General features: G+C 40.4%; 2 protein-coding genes and 1 non-coding gene across 5 annotated transcripts; 1 reads left to right on the forward strand and 2 right to left on the reverse strand.

The window, feature by feature from the left end:
* The first annotated feature begins 356 nt into the window (after positions 1-356).
* On the forward strand, positions 357-3,562 carry LOC111344480 (solute carrier family 33 member 2). The gene is made up of 3 exons (XM_022951711.2): positions 357-1,538; positions 2,011-2,117; positions 2,450-3,562. The coding sequence occupies exons 1-3, from the start codon at positions 604-606 to the stop codon at positions 2,722-2,724; spliced, it is 1,317 nt and encodes a 438-aa protein (XP_022807446.2). The 5' UTR covers positions 357-603; the 3' UTR covers positions 2,725-3,562.
* LOC111344476 (uncharacterized) lies at positions 3,175-10,403 on the reverse strand. Its single transcript, XR_016001159.1, has 9 exons — positions 10,251-10,403; positions 8,791-9,025; positions 7,522-7,755; positions 7,230-7,406; positions 6,386-6,551; positions 5,650-5,864; positions 4,940-5,159; positions 4,000-4,259; positions 3,175-3,413 (listed from the first exon to the last, which is right to left on the reverse strand). It is a non-coding gene; the product is annotated as an uncharacterized LOC111344476 (transcript).
* Positions 10,404-12,060: 1,657 nt separating this feature from the next.
* LOC111344482 (uncharacterized) lies at positions 12,061-19,862 on the reverse strand. 3 transcript variants are annotated; one of them, XM_022951717.2, is made up of 9 exons: positions 19,722-19,862; positions 18,880-19,095; positions 17,489-17,707; positions 16,695-16,868; positions 16,140-16,290; positions 15,674-15,879; positions 15,005-15,242; positions 14,284-14,564; positions 12,061-13,008 (listed from the first exon to the last, which is right to left on the reverse strand). In XM_022951717.2, the coding sequence occupies exons 1-9, from the start codon at positions 19,722-19,724 to the stop codon at positions 12,847-12,849; spliced, it is 1,650 nt and encodes a 549-aa protein (XP_022807452.2). In that variant the 5' UTR covers positions 19,725-19,862; the 3' UTR covers positions 12,061-12,846. The 3 variants fall into 3 exon arrangements, with proteins under 3 accessions (XP_022807452.2, XP_022807451.2, XP_088616083.1); XM_022951716.2 differs by having other exon boundaries at positions 15,674-15,882; XM_088759957.1 differs by lacking the exons at positions 18,880-19,095; positions 19,722-19,862 and adding an exon at positions 18,097-18,866 and having other exon boundaries at positions 15,674-15,882.
* Between the last annotated feature and the right edge of the window lie 153 nt (positions 19,863-20,015).

Raw genomic sequence — 20,015 nt, forward strand, 5'->3', positions numbered from 1 at the left:
CACCGCAGTTATACAAACACAGATCATTTCTCCAATGATGCGTTGACACAAACGTCATTGGAATGTGCTTGTCCTTTGTACTGGAAGAAAAAGTCCTCAGAGAGATCAAATTTTGAGTTGTAGTCATAACATGAGGAAGGAAAAACCTGAAGACTAAGATGGTTTTACTTCGAAGGGGGTCAAAGTAAGGTTTCCGGCATCTCATAAAAGGCCACGCAAGCGGAAATGATCGATCACGTAGCTTCATTAGAAATCCTGATAAACACGAAAGGAAACAAAGCAAACCTTATGCAACAACCAACCTACACTACGAGTAGTCTCTCCTTTTTGCGAGCAGTCCCTACTTTTTCGTTGAAGTCCGTCGCGCGAGTCGAAAAAAAAAAAAAACGGTGAAAAAAATTGCTCTTAGCTTGCCGCGGGGAACTCTTAAAGTAACGCCAATGCACCGCAGGAGCTCCATGAGTGAGGCGCTCGAAAAGTAGGCCGGGACAAGTATGACCGCTTGTTGACAGATTTCTAGCCGGTAGCCAATCATATCCTTACGTTGTGATCACATCGCATAATTCAAACTCTTGGGCTCGTAGTCCTTATTACGGGAGCTCCATGAATGAGGCGCTCATAGCGCACCGACATCAATTCTTTTTCACTGATTTATTTTTTGACTCCCACGACGGACCTCGCCGAATAGGAGGGACTTCTCGTAGTCTACAACTTACCATGCAAGGTCCTCGGATGTGGTATCAGTTTTTCTTGGCTTTACAGTATGCGCTGCAAGGTATATTATATGGCCTTCAACTAAGATATCTTCCCATAATTCTGCGCAAATCTGGATCGTCGCTTCTTCTCGTGGGATCGCTGAATCTGTTGACGTTTCCTTGGCTTTTAAAATCTCTGTGGGCACCGATTATCGATGCATACGGAAACAAAACCTTTTGGCTCTCGATAAGCTATGCTGGAACTGCGCTTGCACTTCTACTGGCAAGGGTTGACAATAGAATTATTTTTATTTCCTCACTGGTATTACTTAATCTATTCTCTGCGACGGTTGATTTGACTCTCGGCAAAATACTGATATCAAAATTTCATGGAGACCAACTGTCAAATGCAAGTTCTCTTCAGATTATTGGCTACAAAGTTGGCTTTTTAATAGGAGGCGGTCTGACCCTATTGGCTGCGGAGTATTTCTTAATGGGAAAAAAAATATTCGTTGTCCTTGCGATCTTATATTTCTTTCTGATGGTGACACTTTTTGTCACGAAAGGCTACGTGACACCGGACGTTTGTCCTGAACCGGAAACATCGCGTTACTCAGGAAGCACACGGATGAGTGGGTTTTCGTGCACACCAGGTTTGCAATGGATGATAGCGTGCGCGTGTATATATAAATATGCGTCGCATTCTTCACAGTCAATATTCACCATGTTTCTGGTAGATACTGGTGAGAGTCTGGGCCGTATCGGATTCCTGTCTGGAATGGTTGGGCAGGGTATCTCAATAACTGTTGCTTCTGTTTGGGGAGTGGCTCTGTCTGCAAAACGGTAAGATGAAAGTGATTTGTAGATGTTCTATTCCTTATTTTTTAAATAAACTCACCATAAAAGATAAAGACTGAAAATTAAAAGCAGCCTTTCTTTGGTAACCTTACGAACGTTCACCTCGTCAGGTGCTTTTGGTCAGTGCAACGCTTCGCTCTTCCCTTAAAAATATCAATGTATGGGAACCCTATCTCAATTTTCTAAGGGAGGAGGCCACTGTACGCAAGCTGGGTGTTTTTTGTATACGAAGATTTGTTATTTTACTTTGAACGATTCAGACATGTTTATGCCCGGTGGTAATGACATTCTCCAGTCGCGCAAATTATGAAGGCCGAACAACAGCATAATTTATCAAAAGACAACAAATTTGGATGGAGAAGGTGCACAAATGTTAACCTTGATCTTTAATTTTGAAGCCTTTAGATATTTGGTAGTAAAGTTGGACCCTTTTGTTTTCACTTTTGTCTAATTTTAGGATACTCCCTACGCAGCTTCTCATTCTGACGTCCTTGTTATCTGTTTGTTCAGTTGTCGCTCAGCTTTGTGCTGTCTGGTTGAATGATACAAAGTTCATAGCTATTGGTGAGTGTTAAATCCAGAGAAAGTGTGAGAAAGACTCAAGTGCGCTGATGCGTTACTTGAGCTATTGCCAAATTGCTCGCACTGTTTTGCTTATTAGTAAGTCACGTGGTGTAGCAGACACGCAATGTTTTTCGGGGCGTCCGCGTTCCTTCAGGTAGGTTTCGTGGGCGCACCGAAAACCCCACAGCTGAGGAGTACAGCTGTCAAACGTAAGGCTTGTGTGTACGTGGAAACGACTAAGAGGCAGGCTCACATCTTGTTTTGAGGGCAAAACCCCAGCGTTATTTGTGATCACTTATTGTTTATCTGAGTTTTTTGTTGTTTACTTGCAGTATACCTGTTGCTCAGTGTGGTTCATGGCTCACAGGCCACTCCCGTCTATACACTCATGTTGCAATGTTCCCAGAATGCACCTCCGTCCGCGCGCACAACTTGTTATTCTTTCCTCGGTACATTGGAAATTCTTGGTAAACAATTGTCGTTGTTCATGGCAGGAGTCTTAACAGAGACATTGGGTTATGTAGCTGCATTGCACATCTCACTTGCAGTTTCCTTTTTTGTTGTTATTTTAGTTTGGCATTGTCCAAAATATCTTAAATACTCTTAAAAAAAGTTAATTTCCAAAAGCATTACAACCAAACGGAAATGGTGAAATCGTTGAATTGAAAAAGTGGAGCACTCGTTCGATTATCAGTTTTAGTTGAGCTCTTTCATGTAGTAAAATCAAATGACAAACGTCAAATATCGAGTTAAGAGTCCACATGTTTTACCTTTTTTCGAATGAGGGAATTTTTATTTCTCCATTGGTCATGAAGTGTCCTTCATGACCAACAAAAAAAATTTCTTTTTCACTTTAAAACTCAACGCTTAAAAGGTCAAACCTGAATGATGTAAAAAAAACCTAGGTTTGGATCCCTAAGCGCGCACCTTTCCTGCTCCATTTTCCGTCCAGTTCTACGAAATAACACCAGAAACATCCAGGATAAGAAAGAAATTCAAATAGAACAAACGACGAAAAACAACAGCAGAAGGAGACGAAAACACCAAATTAGTTGCATCAAATTTAAACTTAATTTTTAATCTTTATGATTATGAGCAACAATTAATATGGATCAACTGCTTATCAACCTTGCTTCATTCCTGATCAGCTGTTTTGGTACAGTTACAAGAAATGAAATCTTGAACTTGGCGAACAAAGCGAAGAAACTCAGGCAATTCGGCACAGATTATTTCTGGCTCCCAATCTTCTTCGCTGAGAAGCTGATCCCATTTTTCACAATGAAGGTGAATATCCGTCTAAAAGAATGAATGATTCCAAAGAAACGAAAAACAAAAAGAAATTAGGAAAAACACAATTTTTTCAAAAATTATCGAACTACGTAGTTAACGACTAGGCTATTAAAGATGACAAAAATTAACGCCAATTAAAAAGACTTTATAAAACATTCGCGTTAATTTGGTGAAGAGCAAATTTTCCAAACCCCTTCCCAACCCAGCAACAGTCAACTGGTGACAAGTAAGGGCTACTGTGGATTAGGGGAGGGGCGGTTGCGCAGTTACTCCGATACCGGCAATGATCCAGTTTTCACATTACAAAGGATTAAATTATTGACTCTCGATTACTATGCCTGATAAGTGATTCAGAGGAATGGGAGCGAATGATTTTCTCGTTTTAGTAAAAAATCTACCAGTCGTTCAAAACATAGCAACAAGAGAGGCTCATGTTTGGATTTCATTTTGTTTACAACCGCACTCAGAGTCTATCATGGAATAGATAGCGAGGAACGTAACCAATCAGAGTAAAGTATTTGTGATAGAACACTAAACTTAAAGTAAAATAAGACACATACTATGGCTGATTTGTTAAAAGAACTTTTCCTACCGTTACTCTGTTTTCCTCATCCCTGAGATCACTACACCAGGATCTTTCATTAGAGACAATCATGGAAAATCCAGGCCGGGGGGTTAACAAAGTCCGGCGGGAGCATCTCCAATGAGTGTGGTTAAACCCCTGGGGTAATTTCTCATCTGCTGGTAGGCGTAACCCGTCGGCATCGGTAAATGTTAACTTAGAGAGATATTTTGATATAAGGCGTGTCTCTTCTTTCTCGCACACAAGGTTGCTGTTTGCTACTAAATCATCTGAGAAAAAAAAGATAGATTGAATATTCATAAATATGTTAGCTTTGAATTCACTAACTCACCCACTCGCCTATTACTGACTCACTTTTAGCTTAATGAATAAAGTGATTTTACGTAAGTTTTAAGCATTAAACGGCCATCTTGCGTGCCCAAAATGCATTCCATTTATTTGGCTCTTGCGAAGCGAAACTTGACTGTTGACCTAATAAATCGACCAAAATATCGACCTAGGTATAATTTCGTACTTCTATACAATCGCAACAAGAGGGGGAGATATAAATGACATGCATATGTTTGTTGGTGTTGCATTCATTCACCTATACATTAACTTACTCACCTATCCACCTCATTTATCCTTGTTCAGTTAGTCTGTCATTTAATTAGTCTGTCAGTCAGTCGGTCAGTGAATGAGTCTGTCAGTGAGTCAGTCAGTCAGTCGGTGAATCAATCTGTCAGTGAATCAGTCTCTCAGTGAATCGGTCAATCGGTCAGACAGTCAGTGAGTCAGTCTGTCAGTGAATTAGTCAGTCAGTCAGCAAGTGAATAAGTCAGTCAGTGAATCAGTCAGTCAGCCATTCGGTTTTTCAATCAGTCACTCACTCACATAATCAGTTATGCACATAACCAATATGGATATACAGACTTCTGGAATGGAGGTATCAGACCTTTCGGAAACTCACCCGTAAGTGCACGCAAGGTTATCCTGCAATCGATGTCTGAACCGGGAAATATGATGTTGACCTGGATAATTTTTTTGGATTGTAAAACCAGCCACCCTCGACATCTCGCCCTAGTGGGCTCATCTTCAAACCGCAATTCTTCAACAATATTTTTCAGGTCATGGAAAGGAATTGGTATTTCTTCAAGTTTCTTTCCCACATCTTTATTTACTACCCACACCTAAGAAAAAAAAATTATGGATACCCTCAACTGCAATATGTTTGCCTTAAAACGTTGTTATAAGAAAAGTCCAAATTAAAAAAGTGCAAAATAGCCAAATATGAATAATTGAGAGAATGCAAATTTTCATACTAAATCTCAGATATTGTAGATGTCCAACAAATTACAAAAATGCTAAATGAAGAATTTTGAAATCAATGTAAATGAGCGTTAATCTGTGTGAAAAGTGTATGTTTCCGAGCTGTTAAGAACCTGAGAAGGAAATTAACATGCTAAGTAATCCTCATTTGACTTTCTCATCGTTATTTACGCATTTTCTTTTGACCTTGTTCTTGTAAATATATTTATATGGGTGTCTAATGGTCATGCATTCATTATGGTAAACTACACTGCATTATGGGTACAGTTAACCTCTTTTTCGTAATTGTTTATATGCTTTCCAAATAGAAAATGATTCAGCTCATTTTAAAGTCGAAAGTGGTAACCTTGCCTTGCATCGCATCGGTTGGCTATTCGGGGACAAAAAAGTCAAGTCATATCTTGCCATGAAGTCCTCCACTATCTGCTCACCAAATGCATCGTTCACCACCTTGTCAGCAAGGTCCACACCCTCTTTAAATGCAACAAGCCATTCACTTCTTTTCTCTTTCGTTGCTTGGAGCTTCTTGATCGAATCAACAATGCTCCACGTCTCCTCGAGGTCGGCTGTTGACGTATGTAATTCTTAAATCACTTGAAGGCATACATCGTCAAAACGGTGTCCTTTTTAACTACACAAACCGTAAAAGTTTCTATTGAATTAACTTATCAACATTAGATTTATGAGCTGGAGGTTCCTATCTTGATAAGTGCAGACCATAAATCTACTATTCGTCCAATCAATTAACAACAAGACAAACTCAAGTTGATATTTCATTTTGGAATAGATAGCGAGAAACGTAGCCAATCAGATTGCAGCTGGTAGATTTATTCTAAACTGCAATAGATCTCCTTCAGTGAATCTTAGTTTGTCGAAGTCTTCCTCCTTAAGCGTTTTGAAAAAGGAACTGAGAATTATCCAGTTGTATATGATAAGAAAGTAGGGGTAGTGCATTGTTCATGGAGAACAAACATTACACTGCAGTGTCATAATGGCCAAGAAAGGAGCGCAAACGTAGTGGCCGGAACCTGTCTTTTACGCCCTAATAATCTACTCAACTATTAATTATGAAATAGTTAAGCCTCACCTTCGTCTGGTTACCGAATGACGACTTTTCCAAAATGACACCACAGGTCAGCTTTGTGATAATTTCCCGACATAATTTCCTTTTTCAAGCTGCTCAAGGATGTTAAAACTCTTTCTTTGACAGAAGCGTCATAATCTGCTACAGCTTGATAAAGCGAATAAGCTCCCTGTAAATGCAATTCTCCCCGTCAAATAGGGAGGCAATTCTTTCGTTACGTTATCAGTATGATTTTTCCAACTGCTTTGCTTCGGGATGAAATCTAAAAAACTCGACGCTCATTACCTACTCAACCCTTTCACTCCTGAGATGTCATTAGTTACTCTTCTTACTGTATGCAATACAATTCTTATGGTTTTGGTTTAGAGAATTTCGTATTGGATCAACTGATAATCCTATAATTGACATTTTTTCTTATTCTCATCATTTGTCCTCTTTATATTGTACTGATTACGTAAGGATAAATTCTTTGTGGGTCACTCATAGGAGTCAGTAAAGGGTTAACTAGCTAAACATCAGCAGTCTATTGGCTTAGTCATTACCTTTTGGTGCGTCTATTATTTAACGTTGAACGGTCGTTTCCCGCTAACTTTCCTCCGATATATCTGCAGACAGAATAATCTGCAGAGTGCCCGGTCATAAAAAACAACAATCTACTACCCTGACCTCTTTCTAATAAAACCCCGAGCGCAATGAAGGAAAGGAAGGAAGAAAGAGAGAGACATGATAGCCTCTTTGTTTTTTCCTTCCCTCGCGCTTCGCAGTGCTCGCTCCCGCGCCTATTGCTCCCAGTGCGGAGTGTTTAACCTTGAATACCCTCCGCCATTAAGCCACTTTTTTCTCAAACCTGCACTTCCATATCGTATTCTTCACAAGGTTTCAAGCGATATTGGGGCAAAGATCCTACTGATAATATCAAGCGCTCTTTTTCGTCTACAGGAACAAGCTTTAGTTCACAATCTTCCGGGAGATTTTTCTTGTCTATATAGACGCAGATTGTGTTAGCCATGACTCTTCCAGCGGCCTAAAACAGAACAGGAGAAAAGCTAATCTGCCATGAATAAAAAAACCTAAGGATTTGCAGTCAATGCAGGAATATCGTCAACTCTGACATGAAATAATGTCAATTTTAAACTCACCATTTTGCTTTTTATCAGATACTCGGCATGTTTTGTGTATCTCGTGGGCCCTCTTACATACAGCCGACGATCAGGTCCTATTGAACTCACTTCAGCTCCAGTCATAGTGCTAACATGTCGAAGACGGTCTCCACCTGGTCCATTTACTAGTTTCTTGAACTTATTTGGAATCACAATTGATCGACCAGGGTAGCTTTGATTTCTTGAAAGAGTTTCCTTTGGATGCAACTTATCCTTGAAATCGAAAGTAATGTACAATGTTTATGTAGAGTAAGACAGGCAGATTTACAGACATACACAGACAGACAAAGAGGCACACAAATTGAAAGACAGACAGACAGTCTCAGTGACAATTAACAACCACGTTTTAGTTGGCTGCCAAGCTACCTGACTAACAGGCTGACTGAGTGGCTGACTGAGTGACTGACTCCTGACTGAGTGAATGAATGACCAAGTGACTGAATGACTGACGTTTTAGTTGGCTGCCAAGCTACCTGACTAACAGGCTGACTGAGTGGCTGACTGAGTGACTGACTCCTGACTGAGTGAATGAATGACCAAGTGACTGAATGACTGAATGACTGACTGACTGACTGACTGACTGACAGGTTGGCTGATTGACTGACAAGCTGATTGAGTTACTGAATGGCTGACCGACTGACTGACTGACTGACTAACTGACAGACTGACTAACCGACTGAGTGACTGACTGAGTGACTGACAGACTCACTGAGTGACTGTGTGATTGATTGAGTGACCGAGTGGCTGATTGACTGACTGAGTGACTCAGAGGCTGACTGACTGACTGAGTAACTGAGTGACTGACTGAGTGACTGACTGAGTCAGACTGACTGAGTGACTGAGTGACTGAATGACTTAATGACTGATTGACTGACTGAGTCAGACTGACTGAGTGACTGAGTGACTGAATGACTTAATGACTGATTGACTGACTGGGTGACTAACAGGCTGACTGAGTGACTGACATGTTGACTGAGTGACTGGGTAACTGACTGACTGACTGACTGACTGACGTACTGATAAGCTGAGAGAATGACTAACTAACTGACTGATTGACTGACTTAATGTCTGACTTAATGTCTGAGTCACTGATCATCAGTTACTGTCTGACTGTATGACTGACTAACTGACTAAATGAGTGACCAGACTGACAGACAACCAGAATTAATACAAATGTACCAGAAAATAGAAAAATCTGAGGAGTTAAGACCACAGAAATAGCTTTCGCTTTCTTTAATGGCCACTTACCAATTTCTCACGTATTAGCTCTTTTGCACGGGCCCGTTGACTCTCATTACCACGAATAGTAAAACCGTCGCGGCCACTATCAAACTGTTGACGGATCTTCGCCCCTGACATTTCTTGTATTCCAATTATTGTTCTTCCCTTCGTCCCGATAATGAAGCCAATGTTGTTTTTAGCAACTGGTAGAAATTCATAGGGTTCCTCTTGAGTGCCCCTTCTAAGATTTTCATACGTATTTCTGTGAGAAGAATTATTACGGTAAAATGCTTGTTATCCAAATGTCACTTGCTAACAGCCCCCTAAAACGCAACGAAGTGATAGAAATAGCACAAAGGATAAAAAAAATAAGAAATGATCCTCGAAGTTGAGATGCAATAAAGAAATTGCAGAAAAGAAGCTTGGAAACGGTCAGGCTTCGACAGGCTTCGACGGGCTTCGACCCCGACTTAATCCCCCTCCTATTGCCATGTGATCTCTCCCCAGTATCCTCCGATCTCGCCACCCCTACCCCCCCCCCACCCCAGGTGATAAATAATGACTAGCTCCTTAGTGTAAAAAATTTTTAACCGATTAGTGCTTCCACGTGAATGACGTGAAAGTGTGACGATGAGATGCAATTGTGTGACCGTGCGTGGCCAAAAATAAAATCATTTGGATATATCAACAAAGTTGAAATGGTAAATTGGCCACCGTAATGATTACAAAAGCTGACGTTTCGAGCGTTAGCCCTTCGCCGGAGCGAATGGCTAATGCTCGAAACGTCAGATGCAATTGTGTGACCGTGCGTGACCAAAAATAAAATCATTTGGATATATCAACAAAGTTGAAATGGTAAATTGGCCACCGTAATGATTACAAAAGCTGACGTTTCGAGTCGTTAGCCCTTCGCTCCGACGAAGGGCTAACGCTCGAAACGTCAGCTTTTGCAATCATTACGGTGGCCAATTTACCATTTCAACTTTGTTGATATATCCAAATTATTTCGTTACTCCCACCGACGCAGCCCCAAACAGTTTCTTTCGAAACTATCAGCCTTTATTCAAAAATAAAATCATCATTCAAATAAACATTTTGCCTCATGGTCGTCAATCACATTTCCTTAAACCAAGAGTGGGAACTTATTTAGATTGTTTCTCAATTACTGATCTCACCAAGTAAATTTCTGCCAGTGTTTGCTCTCAATATAAAGTTGTCGCAAAATTCGTTCGATTCGTTCCTTCGAACGACAAATCAAATGAATCGAAACTAAGAGTAATCTGAAATCAATGTAAGAATAACAGGCATCTCACAGTGGCTATCTCACAAGATCGTTTTGTAAAATGAGGTGTTTTTCGTTCGATGCAGCCAGTAAGGTTGACGAAATCACTGTGAAAGAAAATTCTTATGACAAGGAACTAGTTGCTGAAATAAATATTCCTTTCTATTTAAACCGTCAATTCAAAATATCAATTCATTTAGTTTACCTTGTTTTGCCACCATTTTTCGATTTCTTTCGATCATAACTCTTTTCGTCCATAGTGCCACTAATTTGCAAATACAAACTCGGCTAATACAACCCAACAAACTAGAAACCTCACAATATTCATTCTTAAACCGGAAGTACTTCCTGTTTTGCTTCATTACCTTTACCCCAGGCCTCCCGCGCTGAACACTCAAACATTATGCGCGGCTGCGGCAGATGATTTCAAAAAGGAAAAAGAATTGAAGCTTTCTTCTACGATAAATGTAAAGAGCTTTCTCTTCTCTTGAATATACAATGCAACTAAGAACTACCAATAACTGCTTTCCAACGTATCATCGTGCAGTTGAATAGATCGTTTTCACTCACGTGACCAAAACCCTGACAACTGTTGCTACGCCGCCATATTTGTGTACAGATATCGCATGCAAATCTACTGCGTCCTTTGAAAGAAGATGCTTTTGTGCTTGATTGTCGGCTGTGGAAATAGAAGTGGAAGGAATAAAGGATTATATTTTGCCAAAGTACCTTCGATAATTGAAAATCAAGGAAATGAAGCCAAAGAATTGTCAGCAGAAAGAAGATCGCGCTGGATTTCTGCTATTAGCAGAGACGATCTCACCGATACCATTTTTGAAAACGATCGCGTGTGTGAGAAACACTTTGTTTCTGGAAGGCCGCAAAATCATGTGATGAATTTAACACTGATTGGGTCCCAACTCTAAATTTAGGACATAATAAGGAGACTGGCCGTACGGATCGAGAACAAGCAGCAAAAAGAAGTAAGAGGCCGAGGGAACGCGAATTGGTGAAGAAGCCGGCGTTTGCCAAAAGGGTGAAAGTACTAGGGTCTGAGAGGGAGGAGAAGTTTTTCAAATTTAGCGAATGGGAGCAGCAAAGTTTAGATTTAAACTTCGAAGGTAGCGAAGTAGAAAGTCTAGATAAGCCCACAGAGAAAGGCACACAAACTGACTCAAGAAATTATGTTTGCTTACGTCGGCACGCAATCGGAAGAGTTTGCGTGCAAGCAAGTTTTCCATTTATCTTCGTCCACGCTTCTATGTAAAATAAAACGCTTGCAATATGCGAGCATGATTCAGCTAGCCCGGCCTTACAACCTAGGCAATGAGCGGATAAAATTGTCCCCTCCTTTTCTGCTATAATCCAGATAGGGATCAAAGAGTCATTCATTCGTTGCGAATGTCTCACCTTGGCTAACACAACAAATTTGTTTGCGATTATGTGGCCTTTTACGCTGGTTATAAATTCCGAAACCATCTGATTGTTGGCTTCCAGGCTTCGGAAAGCCTTAAACTGTTGTTGCGTGTAGAAGCTCGTCTCCAAAACCAGATAGAAAAGGAGATCTGTAGATTCAACTGAAGGCAAGCAGTCTGGTTGAAAATTCTTACTCTAAATAGGGACGGAATAGATCCCAATCGCCGAAATTTTTTCCAAATAACGCTGCCTTACTCGTGTTTCTAGCTTCTTGGCGTACTCAGAAAGAGGAGGATGGATAATAATATCAGTATTGGCACTTAATTTTGCTTCCGTTGCTGTAGTATTCATTTTTACAGGCAGAAATTGTTGATGTGCTTATTATTTGCATATATTACCCTGCATGTATTAACCTGGGTTGTACACAAATATGGCGACCGGAAATGATGTGACGTCACGTGAAAACGATCTATAGAGTTTCTATCGGGAACGTAGCGTGGCTATCATTTTGACCCTGGGACGTCATACGGCGATGAAACCCAGAAAAGATGTGTATTTAGGAGTGGTTGTACAATTAGAAAACATCACGAACAAAGCCATTAGTTATACCTCTCTTCTTTTATTGCAGATATTATGTCTAAAGAATGTTTTACATAATTATAAATACAGCTTAGCCTGTTTCGATAATGTACTCAAATAAACGATCAACCTTGCACTAAGGACATTTCCATTTTGAAATAAGCGTCCCACAAACTAAATGATCTTGTTGATAAATGACACTCAACTGAAAGGTAAATAAATCAATTGTAGTTTATGCTACATGACTAAATCAATGCCAAACAAATGAATATCTTACCTGAATCTACATCCCTGAAAGGGGATACTTCACTTGAATGATTGCTAACAAATCTTCGGATAGTTTCACATAAAACAGCAATAAACAGTTTGCCTCGTGATACAGAAATCTAAATGAAATGTAAATTCACTTAAGATCAATTTGCAAACGGCGTTGCTCGTACAACAGGAACGATAACCAAAGTGGTTTCAGTTCTCAAGATCGGTAATGAGCGTAGTCGAGTTTCTCTTAGTAGCAACTGCTCTTTCCCAAAGAGCAGAGCGTTTCTTGCTATCAATTCATTTGTTTGTATTTACAAATGCAAAGAAAATGGGCTTTCTGCGGTCCATCAGGCACTCAGAATATTCACAATCCACAAAGTTGTTTCGTTGCTTTCTTGCACTGAACACGTGATGCGAAGCATGATAATGACTTCTTTCTTCTTGGGCCGTAGAATTGAACAGCACTCACACTTAGTTACTCTATCACATTTCAACACTTGATCTCTAAAAGTATTGTAAATTTAATCTTGCTCTTCAACCGCTGTTGGCTAAAATTCGTCTCCATGGGCCTCTTTATTTGGGGCCACGTGTGACTGAACTTGTCTCAGAAACTTTAGGAACGTCGGTAGCTTAGCAACGATCTGCTCTGGCTCCCAGTCTCCTTCATCTAAAGCTTTATCCCATTCTTCACAATGCACATGAATGTCTGTCTTTTTTCATACGAAATTGAAACAAAATTAAGCATTAGAACATAGCTAGCAGAGTCGCACAATCAAATTCATTATACGTAAGCGTGCTCAAAATCCCGATAGTGCACGCTGATAGCGTCAGCAAATCCGACTTCGCCAGAATTTTTTTTTTTTCTCGCGCGAGCGGCCATTGTTAGCGCGGGGAAAAATAATACATTTCGCGACAATAATGGATACAAACAGAAACTCGGCCCACTAGTCCGAAAACGAAGACAATGTTTGGACCTTTTCCCTTGGGCTAGTGTTCTTAAATGAGGAAGAAAAAGAGAAAAACAAAGGAAAAGGAGACGGCATCAGCGCCGTCACGATTCGCTTCAACTGATATTGTTGTCCATTTTTTGCGTCGGATTTGATGCACGATTCCACCGGCCATGTTCTAAAACAATTGGTTCATGCTTTTAGCTGTGCACTATCGAGTTATGGGGCACGCGGGAAGTTTGGAGAGCACAAAAGAAGCGCAAGAGGCGATAGCCGAGGGCAACTCTTACGCTTCTTTTGTGCTCTCCAAACTTCCCGCGTGCTCCATAACTCGATAGTGCACGCTAAAGCATGAACCAACTGTTAATTAGACGTGCCTTAAAATAGAAACTCAAAAAGAAATTCGAGTGCGTAAACCTTTCATTGACTCATGACCCACGAAAAACGCTACACTGAACAATTTCCTGATCAGTCGCGCTAACGAGGGTAAATCGATTGAATTCCGACAGATTACTGAATGACTAAAAATGTAACATAGTTCATTACTAACGAAAAACTACATTTACCTAACGACTCAGCCACTGACTGACTGACTGACTGACTGACTGACCGGGTTAGCTGACTGCTTGACTGTGTGGCTGTTTGACCGTCTGATTGTCTGACTGACTGACTGGCTGTCTCTCCGACTGACGAACTGACTGACTGACTGACCAATTTGCTGATTAGCTCATTGGTAGACTAACTATTGGGGCTGACTAATATGATTGACCGTCCTATTCTTAACTGACCGAGGAGCTCACTGACGGACTAACAGACCGAAAGGGCAAGTTTCGAAAGGGCAGACCAGCAGACTGACAGACTGGTTGATGGGCTACCGACTATTTACTGAATTGGTTGACTGGCGGACTTAGAGTTCGACAGACGTTTCACTTTCCAAACATACTGAAATACTGATCGGTAAATGACATGGACCATGACACAAAGAGCGGTAGATAGCTAACAAGGACGAAAAGATAGTATGGCTTGATGTAGTGATACCTTTACTTCTGTTTCGTCGAAGCTCCATACATCAGTGTGATCAGTATTTACGTCTTTAGCTTGGTCCTTACAAATAGTCAAAGCAAACTGCTCTCCATCCGGCGTTTGGCATTGGTATGTTTTCCTTAGGCTGCGGCGGTGGTAAAAAAGTTCAAACCCGTCTGGAAGCTCGGAGTTTGGTGGCAGCTTCAGCTGACCTTGATCAATCTTCATGTTGATTAAGTAACTTTCCAGAATTCTGTCTTCTTCTTCAGCTTCTGGCGTCTGCGGAATATTTGGACCTAGACAAAAGTGACACGACTTACCGTTAACTGAGATGATGTCATATCCATTTATTCAATTATTGGCAGATTGAGACGATGCCAGACTTAAGCCCATAATTCGTTTCTTTTGTTCTTATTTTCATTTTTATTCTCGGTAAAAAAAAAAAAAAAAAGACCTGGAAAGGGTCATGCATATTAAGGCTTAAGACTGCAGGATCCTTTCATTAATTTTATTATTTTTCGGTGGGTATGACCAGTATCAGATGTTATCAATAATTCGCTTTTTTGGCTTTTCATCCCTTGCAAATTTCATTCGCGTTGACAAGATAGTCCCTAAGAAAAATGAGCATATTATTCCTTGTGCAATTAAAAGAAAAATCGTGAAATTAAAACCGGATGCCTTTAGCGCGGTGAAGTGCTGGTTATTGCGTCCTTCTTAACACACTTCGCCCACTCACATGTTCGTATCGACAAACGACAGTCAAATCCTTTGGAGGGTATCAAAATGTCTGCTCTCATTCTTTGTTGAAACTGGGAGCACATATGGAAGCATGGTTCGTTCGATGTACTTCCGGTCTTGTCTTCAGATAACACGCGAGTCAGGACGTTTTTGACGGTAATAGGAGCACTGCGAGAGAATACTAGCGAAGGAGCTGCAGTACCCTCTTCCTCAGAATGTTCCTTCACCAACCATGCCTGGCAAGAAAGACAGTAAGTAGAAAGCCTTGTGAATTGAAAACCAATTCCAATCAGCCTTTATTCAGGGAAGTGGACAGGCTTCTCTAAAAAATGGGACAGTGTTTTAGTGTTTCAGTTTCTCAGCTAGGTAGACTTATTTCCTTAATTAAAAGGCTATAATATAAGTTAAGAGATTTCAACGACATACACTTAAAATTAACTTCCCTAAAGACGAACTATTCGGATTCCTTTAAGACCGTATCGTTTTCACTGAACCTTGCAGATAGATACGAGCATACCGCTCTTCCTTTTCTATTTGGCGATACTCGAAAGTAAAAGGTCTTTTTTCGAGGAAGGACGATTCGATTCCAAGGTCAGATAATGGAAAAAAAAAACCTCAGTACGACATAATGCATGTCCTCATTTACTCTATTTCAGATTTAAAATACCTTAACACGAATATCTCGGCAAGAAGGAGTGTAGAATGTGAAGTCATATCTGATATCTTCAGTTGCCGTGTTAGATTCCAGGCCCTTCTCAATTGCTTCAACTTCTATCCTCTTGACGCCTTCCTTGAAGAACGGCTTCCAGTTCTTGCCATCCGTAGATTCAATTTTTTCTTTGATCTCCTTCAGAGTAAAAGTCTCTTCTTCTTCTTCTACAGCAAAAGTAAAAGGAAAGAAAATCCTAGATTAACACTTCTATATTCCACTTTTAAGCAAGTACTTAGCAAAATTTTTTCTGTTCGACTTATGCGCTCCTTGTCCCTCTGCTGCGTCGACCCCCTCACCTCTCCCTCCTCACCTCTCCCCCTCCCCCTCGCCGTTCCCCCTCCCCTTCCCCTCGCCCTTCCCCCTCCCCCTTCCCCCTCCCCCCTCCCCCTCGCCCTTCCCCCTCCCCTCCCCCATTTCTCACCTTCATCAATCGCGGTTATATAAACGTGGCCGAAATGACTCCACATGTCTATCCTAACCATACCCCCTTCCTCCCTCTCTTTGTGAATTTGCCCTAAAACTCCGCGGATCTTTTCACTAAGACTGTCTGTGTCAGCAAAATCAGCTGTTTCCTGTCGAGAAACAAGTTTAGTGTAAGGCATTTTATCCTGTTTTGGCCAAGGACAAAATTAAGCGTGACAAAAGCAAAATATTGCAGAAATACAGAATTTTTGTTGTATGCGGGTTGTTCTAGGGCTGTACGTTTTTTTTTTTTTTTATCATATGGGGGTTTACGGCTAAAGCGTAGGAAGGCGAACTCGCGACATGGTAGGATGGAACTGTCAGTTACCATCTCCTCGTGTAAAATTATTCATGTTTATATACAGTAAATGGTGTAGTTCAAGCTGTGTTGCTGAGATTGAATGATTAAGAGTTCTACGCAGTAACATTCGGCGTTCATGGATCATTTCTTCATTCAAGAGTTAGCTTATTAGACAGTCTTTTTGACACAGGATCAGCACAAAATCGGGCAGACCTCTTGTAGAGGATGTTCCAGTAGCTTCAATTGGAAGGACTTCCGTCCAGAGTCCACTTGATCTAATTGTAGCTTCTGTAGCTCAAACTCGTAGTTTTCTTCCAGCTGAGCAGTGTCCACGTAAACAAACCTTGCAGGAGGCTCAACGCACCGTGAACGTTTCATTGCAAGATTCTGAAATAAAAAGAAATCGTTAAGTGCCTATGGTGTATCAGAATAGACTTATATTCTATACAAAGAAAGCCGTCAGGACATTGAATCTCGTATCTCCTAACGAAAGCCTTCTTTAATGAATTAAGTTCAGTTTTGTTCTGGAGTTCCCAGAGGAAAGAATAGAACTGATTAACTAATGCCATGTCGCGAAGGCACTCCTACGCCAAAATCCTCAGCGATGTCTCATTCGTTCTTCCCCGAGAAATTCAAGCAGTACGAGAGGTGAACATACCTTGAGTTTAAAGATAATTTCGAAGAGGGATTACCCTTGTTACGAGGCCGAAAGACATCTTTAAAGGACGGTAGTGTCACTTTTATTCTGTTATATTCATGTAAATTAACCTTCACGGCCTTGACAAAGTGTGGAAAATAAAGATAGAATTTTCACTCAAACGCGAGGCTAAGAGTATGTTACCCCTTTTCAAATGCACACAAAAGATTGATGATTGATAATCATGCTTGCCATTTTGAAAATGGTCTTCTGAGTGCATTTGGATCGTGTCCTAAAATAAAAACTAACATAATCAAGACAGCCAATCAGAAGAAAGAATTATAACCCCAAGGGACTAATGCACACTCACCACAATGGCCTTTATTTCTCGTATCGCTTTCTTTTCGTTCTCACTCGATCCTTTAAAGTACAAGCCAGGGCTGCCCCTAAAAGCTCTTAGAGTTACGTCAGTCTTAGTCGAGATATAGTTCAACGTCTCATATCCTTTCCCGATGACGATACCCATGAATTTCTCAGGTATATCAAGGTGGAGCTTCTTATATCCGCCTTTTTCGTCGCCATGGGCACCCTATGGATCAGAGAACAAAGCAACAACCGTATTTAGACCTAAAAGATTCTAAGGATAAAGAACACTAATGAAGCGCAGCCAAATGGAATTATATGAAGTTCAATGGCGGATATTGAGAGTTAAGCAGCAGGTCGAAGGAAACTTGTTGTAAGATAGCTGTTACGAGGATCGAGTTATTTTTACTGAATCTGTCACGCAATCCCAGACTTTTCTAGAATTATCTATAATCTGTAATATTCCAGAAACTTCTTTCATGTGACTCAGCAGTTTCCAAATATAGTACAACTTGTAATACGCTATAAACAGTAATAGAACATTCTAGATAACTAAAGTAAACGTATAAAAGCTGGCTTGTGAGAAGTACAAAAAAGATTTGCCCTAGGGCTTACCCTCGTGGCTTTCTGACTGAACTTTTGGAAGCTATGATATGACGACGCTATGACCTTTTGACCTTGCGATGTCCGGAGAGAAGAAAGAGATGAAAAAGACGATAGTCGAGAGAGGAAGAAGATAGAGAATACAGAGTTTACTATGGAGTCCTACAGAAGAGTTTGTGTGCAAGGAAAGAATGCGATAAATCAAGAAAGCCAAGCGCTGTGGTCTTCAGTCGGCGGATGTTGGAATTGGAAGTTGATCAAGACGACGAACACTTACACGGCATGAAGGATTGTAAGCCTGCTTTATGAACTACTTAACTTAATCTTTAACCTAAGTAAATTAAACAACGTAAAACTAATTAAATAATAGTTAAAATGGGTAACTGCTTGTTGTTACATTTTTGTTGCGTGCCATATATCGTACTCGGGAGTCTATTTTCATTTATGCTTTGTTAGCGGACATTTGTTGGTCATTCGTGCACGTAACATAGCCATCTCACTCTATACAAACATTACATTAATATTTAATCAAAATATCTACTTACAAAAAAGTAAATCATGAAAAATGCCAAAAAGAGGGCCCTATCAGAGTTTAAAATCAAACCTCTCCACGTTGGTATCGATATTTGTTGTGAGAGATTTTTATTCCTCATATTCCTTCGATTCAAGTTTGCTTTTAACTTGAAAGCCAAAACATCCAATGTACAGAATATAGAACAGCCAAGCGATTCAATTGTTCAATTAACGCTGATTTTGCTACGGACACTCGGCCTCATTTTACTCACTAGCTCCTACCGTCAGGATTTCTTCAATTATCTTCTCTGCATTTTGACATTGTTCTACCGTGCCTCTTAAGTGCGCTTGATTTTCTTTATTAATGGATATCTGGACCCCGGTTTGCTCTCTTATTTCCCGTATTCTTGATCCTCTCCTTCCTATGACGTGTCCAACTTTGTCTTTGGGGATTGGTATCACTCTTGTCACAGCTGTAGGTCTTTGTGCATTCGACATCTTTTAAAATAGAGGAAATCAAAACCTGTTTAGGGTTTACTAGTTTACTAGTACAAATGTAGGTTGGTCAAGATAGTAAAAATTTTCGTTTGTCTTAAAAAATCTCGGTTTGTCATATTTATCTGAAAATGAGGCACAGCTTAAGAATTCATTAATTATAGCACAAATCACCATTAATTATTTCGGGTTTCATCTCTGGGTAGTTCCTGAAATAGCCTTGCGTGACGCGACTAAAACGGGAAGTTTGAGGTAACGCTACTCCATGTAAAATTTTAATTTATCTTTCACAAGCTCTGCTTTTATCAAAAGTAATATGCTACAAACAGAGGCAGGCATACTTCTTGCCAGCGAAATCTAAACGGTCATTTGTTCCTGCAGTAATCGGTTCCTTGGTTCCCTGAGTCTTAAAAATCGTCTCTCGGAAGATAGAGTGATTGAATAAAGTGAACGATGCATGCCACGACATGTTATTCGGTATTTGCACGGTAAGTCTTTCGCCTTGTAAATACATCTATTCTAACCTTCAGTACCTAATCCAATGGCTCTGTACACTTACAAATTAAAACAATGCAGTTTAACTTACGAATATGACTCAAATAAAGAATTTCATTTGTATTTGTACTCACCATCCCCGTGTTTACAGCAGCTGGCAAATTCTGTCACCCTCTCTACCCTGGTTATTAAAAAGTTGTGATCGTCTTACAAAATGGCGGCAGTGGGATGTATGTACGTGCACCGCACAGCTCAGTTTTTGACAACTTTCGGCCCTGACTCAGCTTTTTATGGCGATATTTTTCAAGGGAAACAACTGCGTTTTCCATGGAACCTCTGTCCAATGACTTTGGGTCTCATGTTTCTCAGAAAATGACCTCTGGTTTCCTTTGGATTCTTGGAAAGATCACTTAGAGAAGTGACGTTGT

This window comes from Stylophora pistillata, chromosome 5 (genome assembly GCF_964205215.1).
Source record: "Stylophora pistillata chromosome 5, jaStyPist1.2, whole genome shotgun sequence".
In the NCBI taxonomy this organism is placed as follows: domain Eukaryota; kingdom Metazoa; phylum Cnidaria; class Anthozoa; order Scleractinia; family Pocilloporidae; genus Stylophora; species Stylophora pistillata.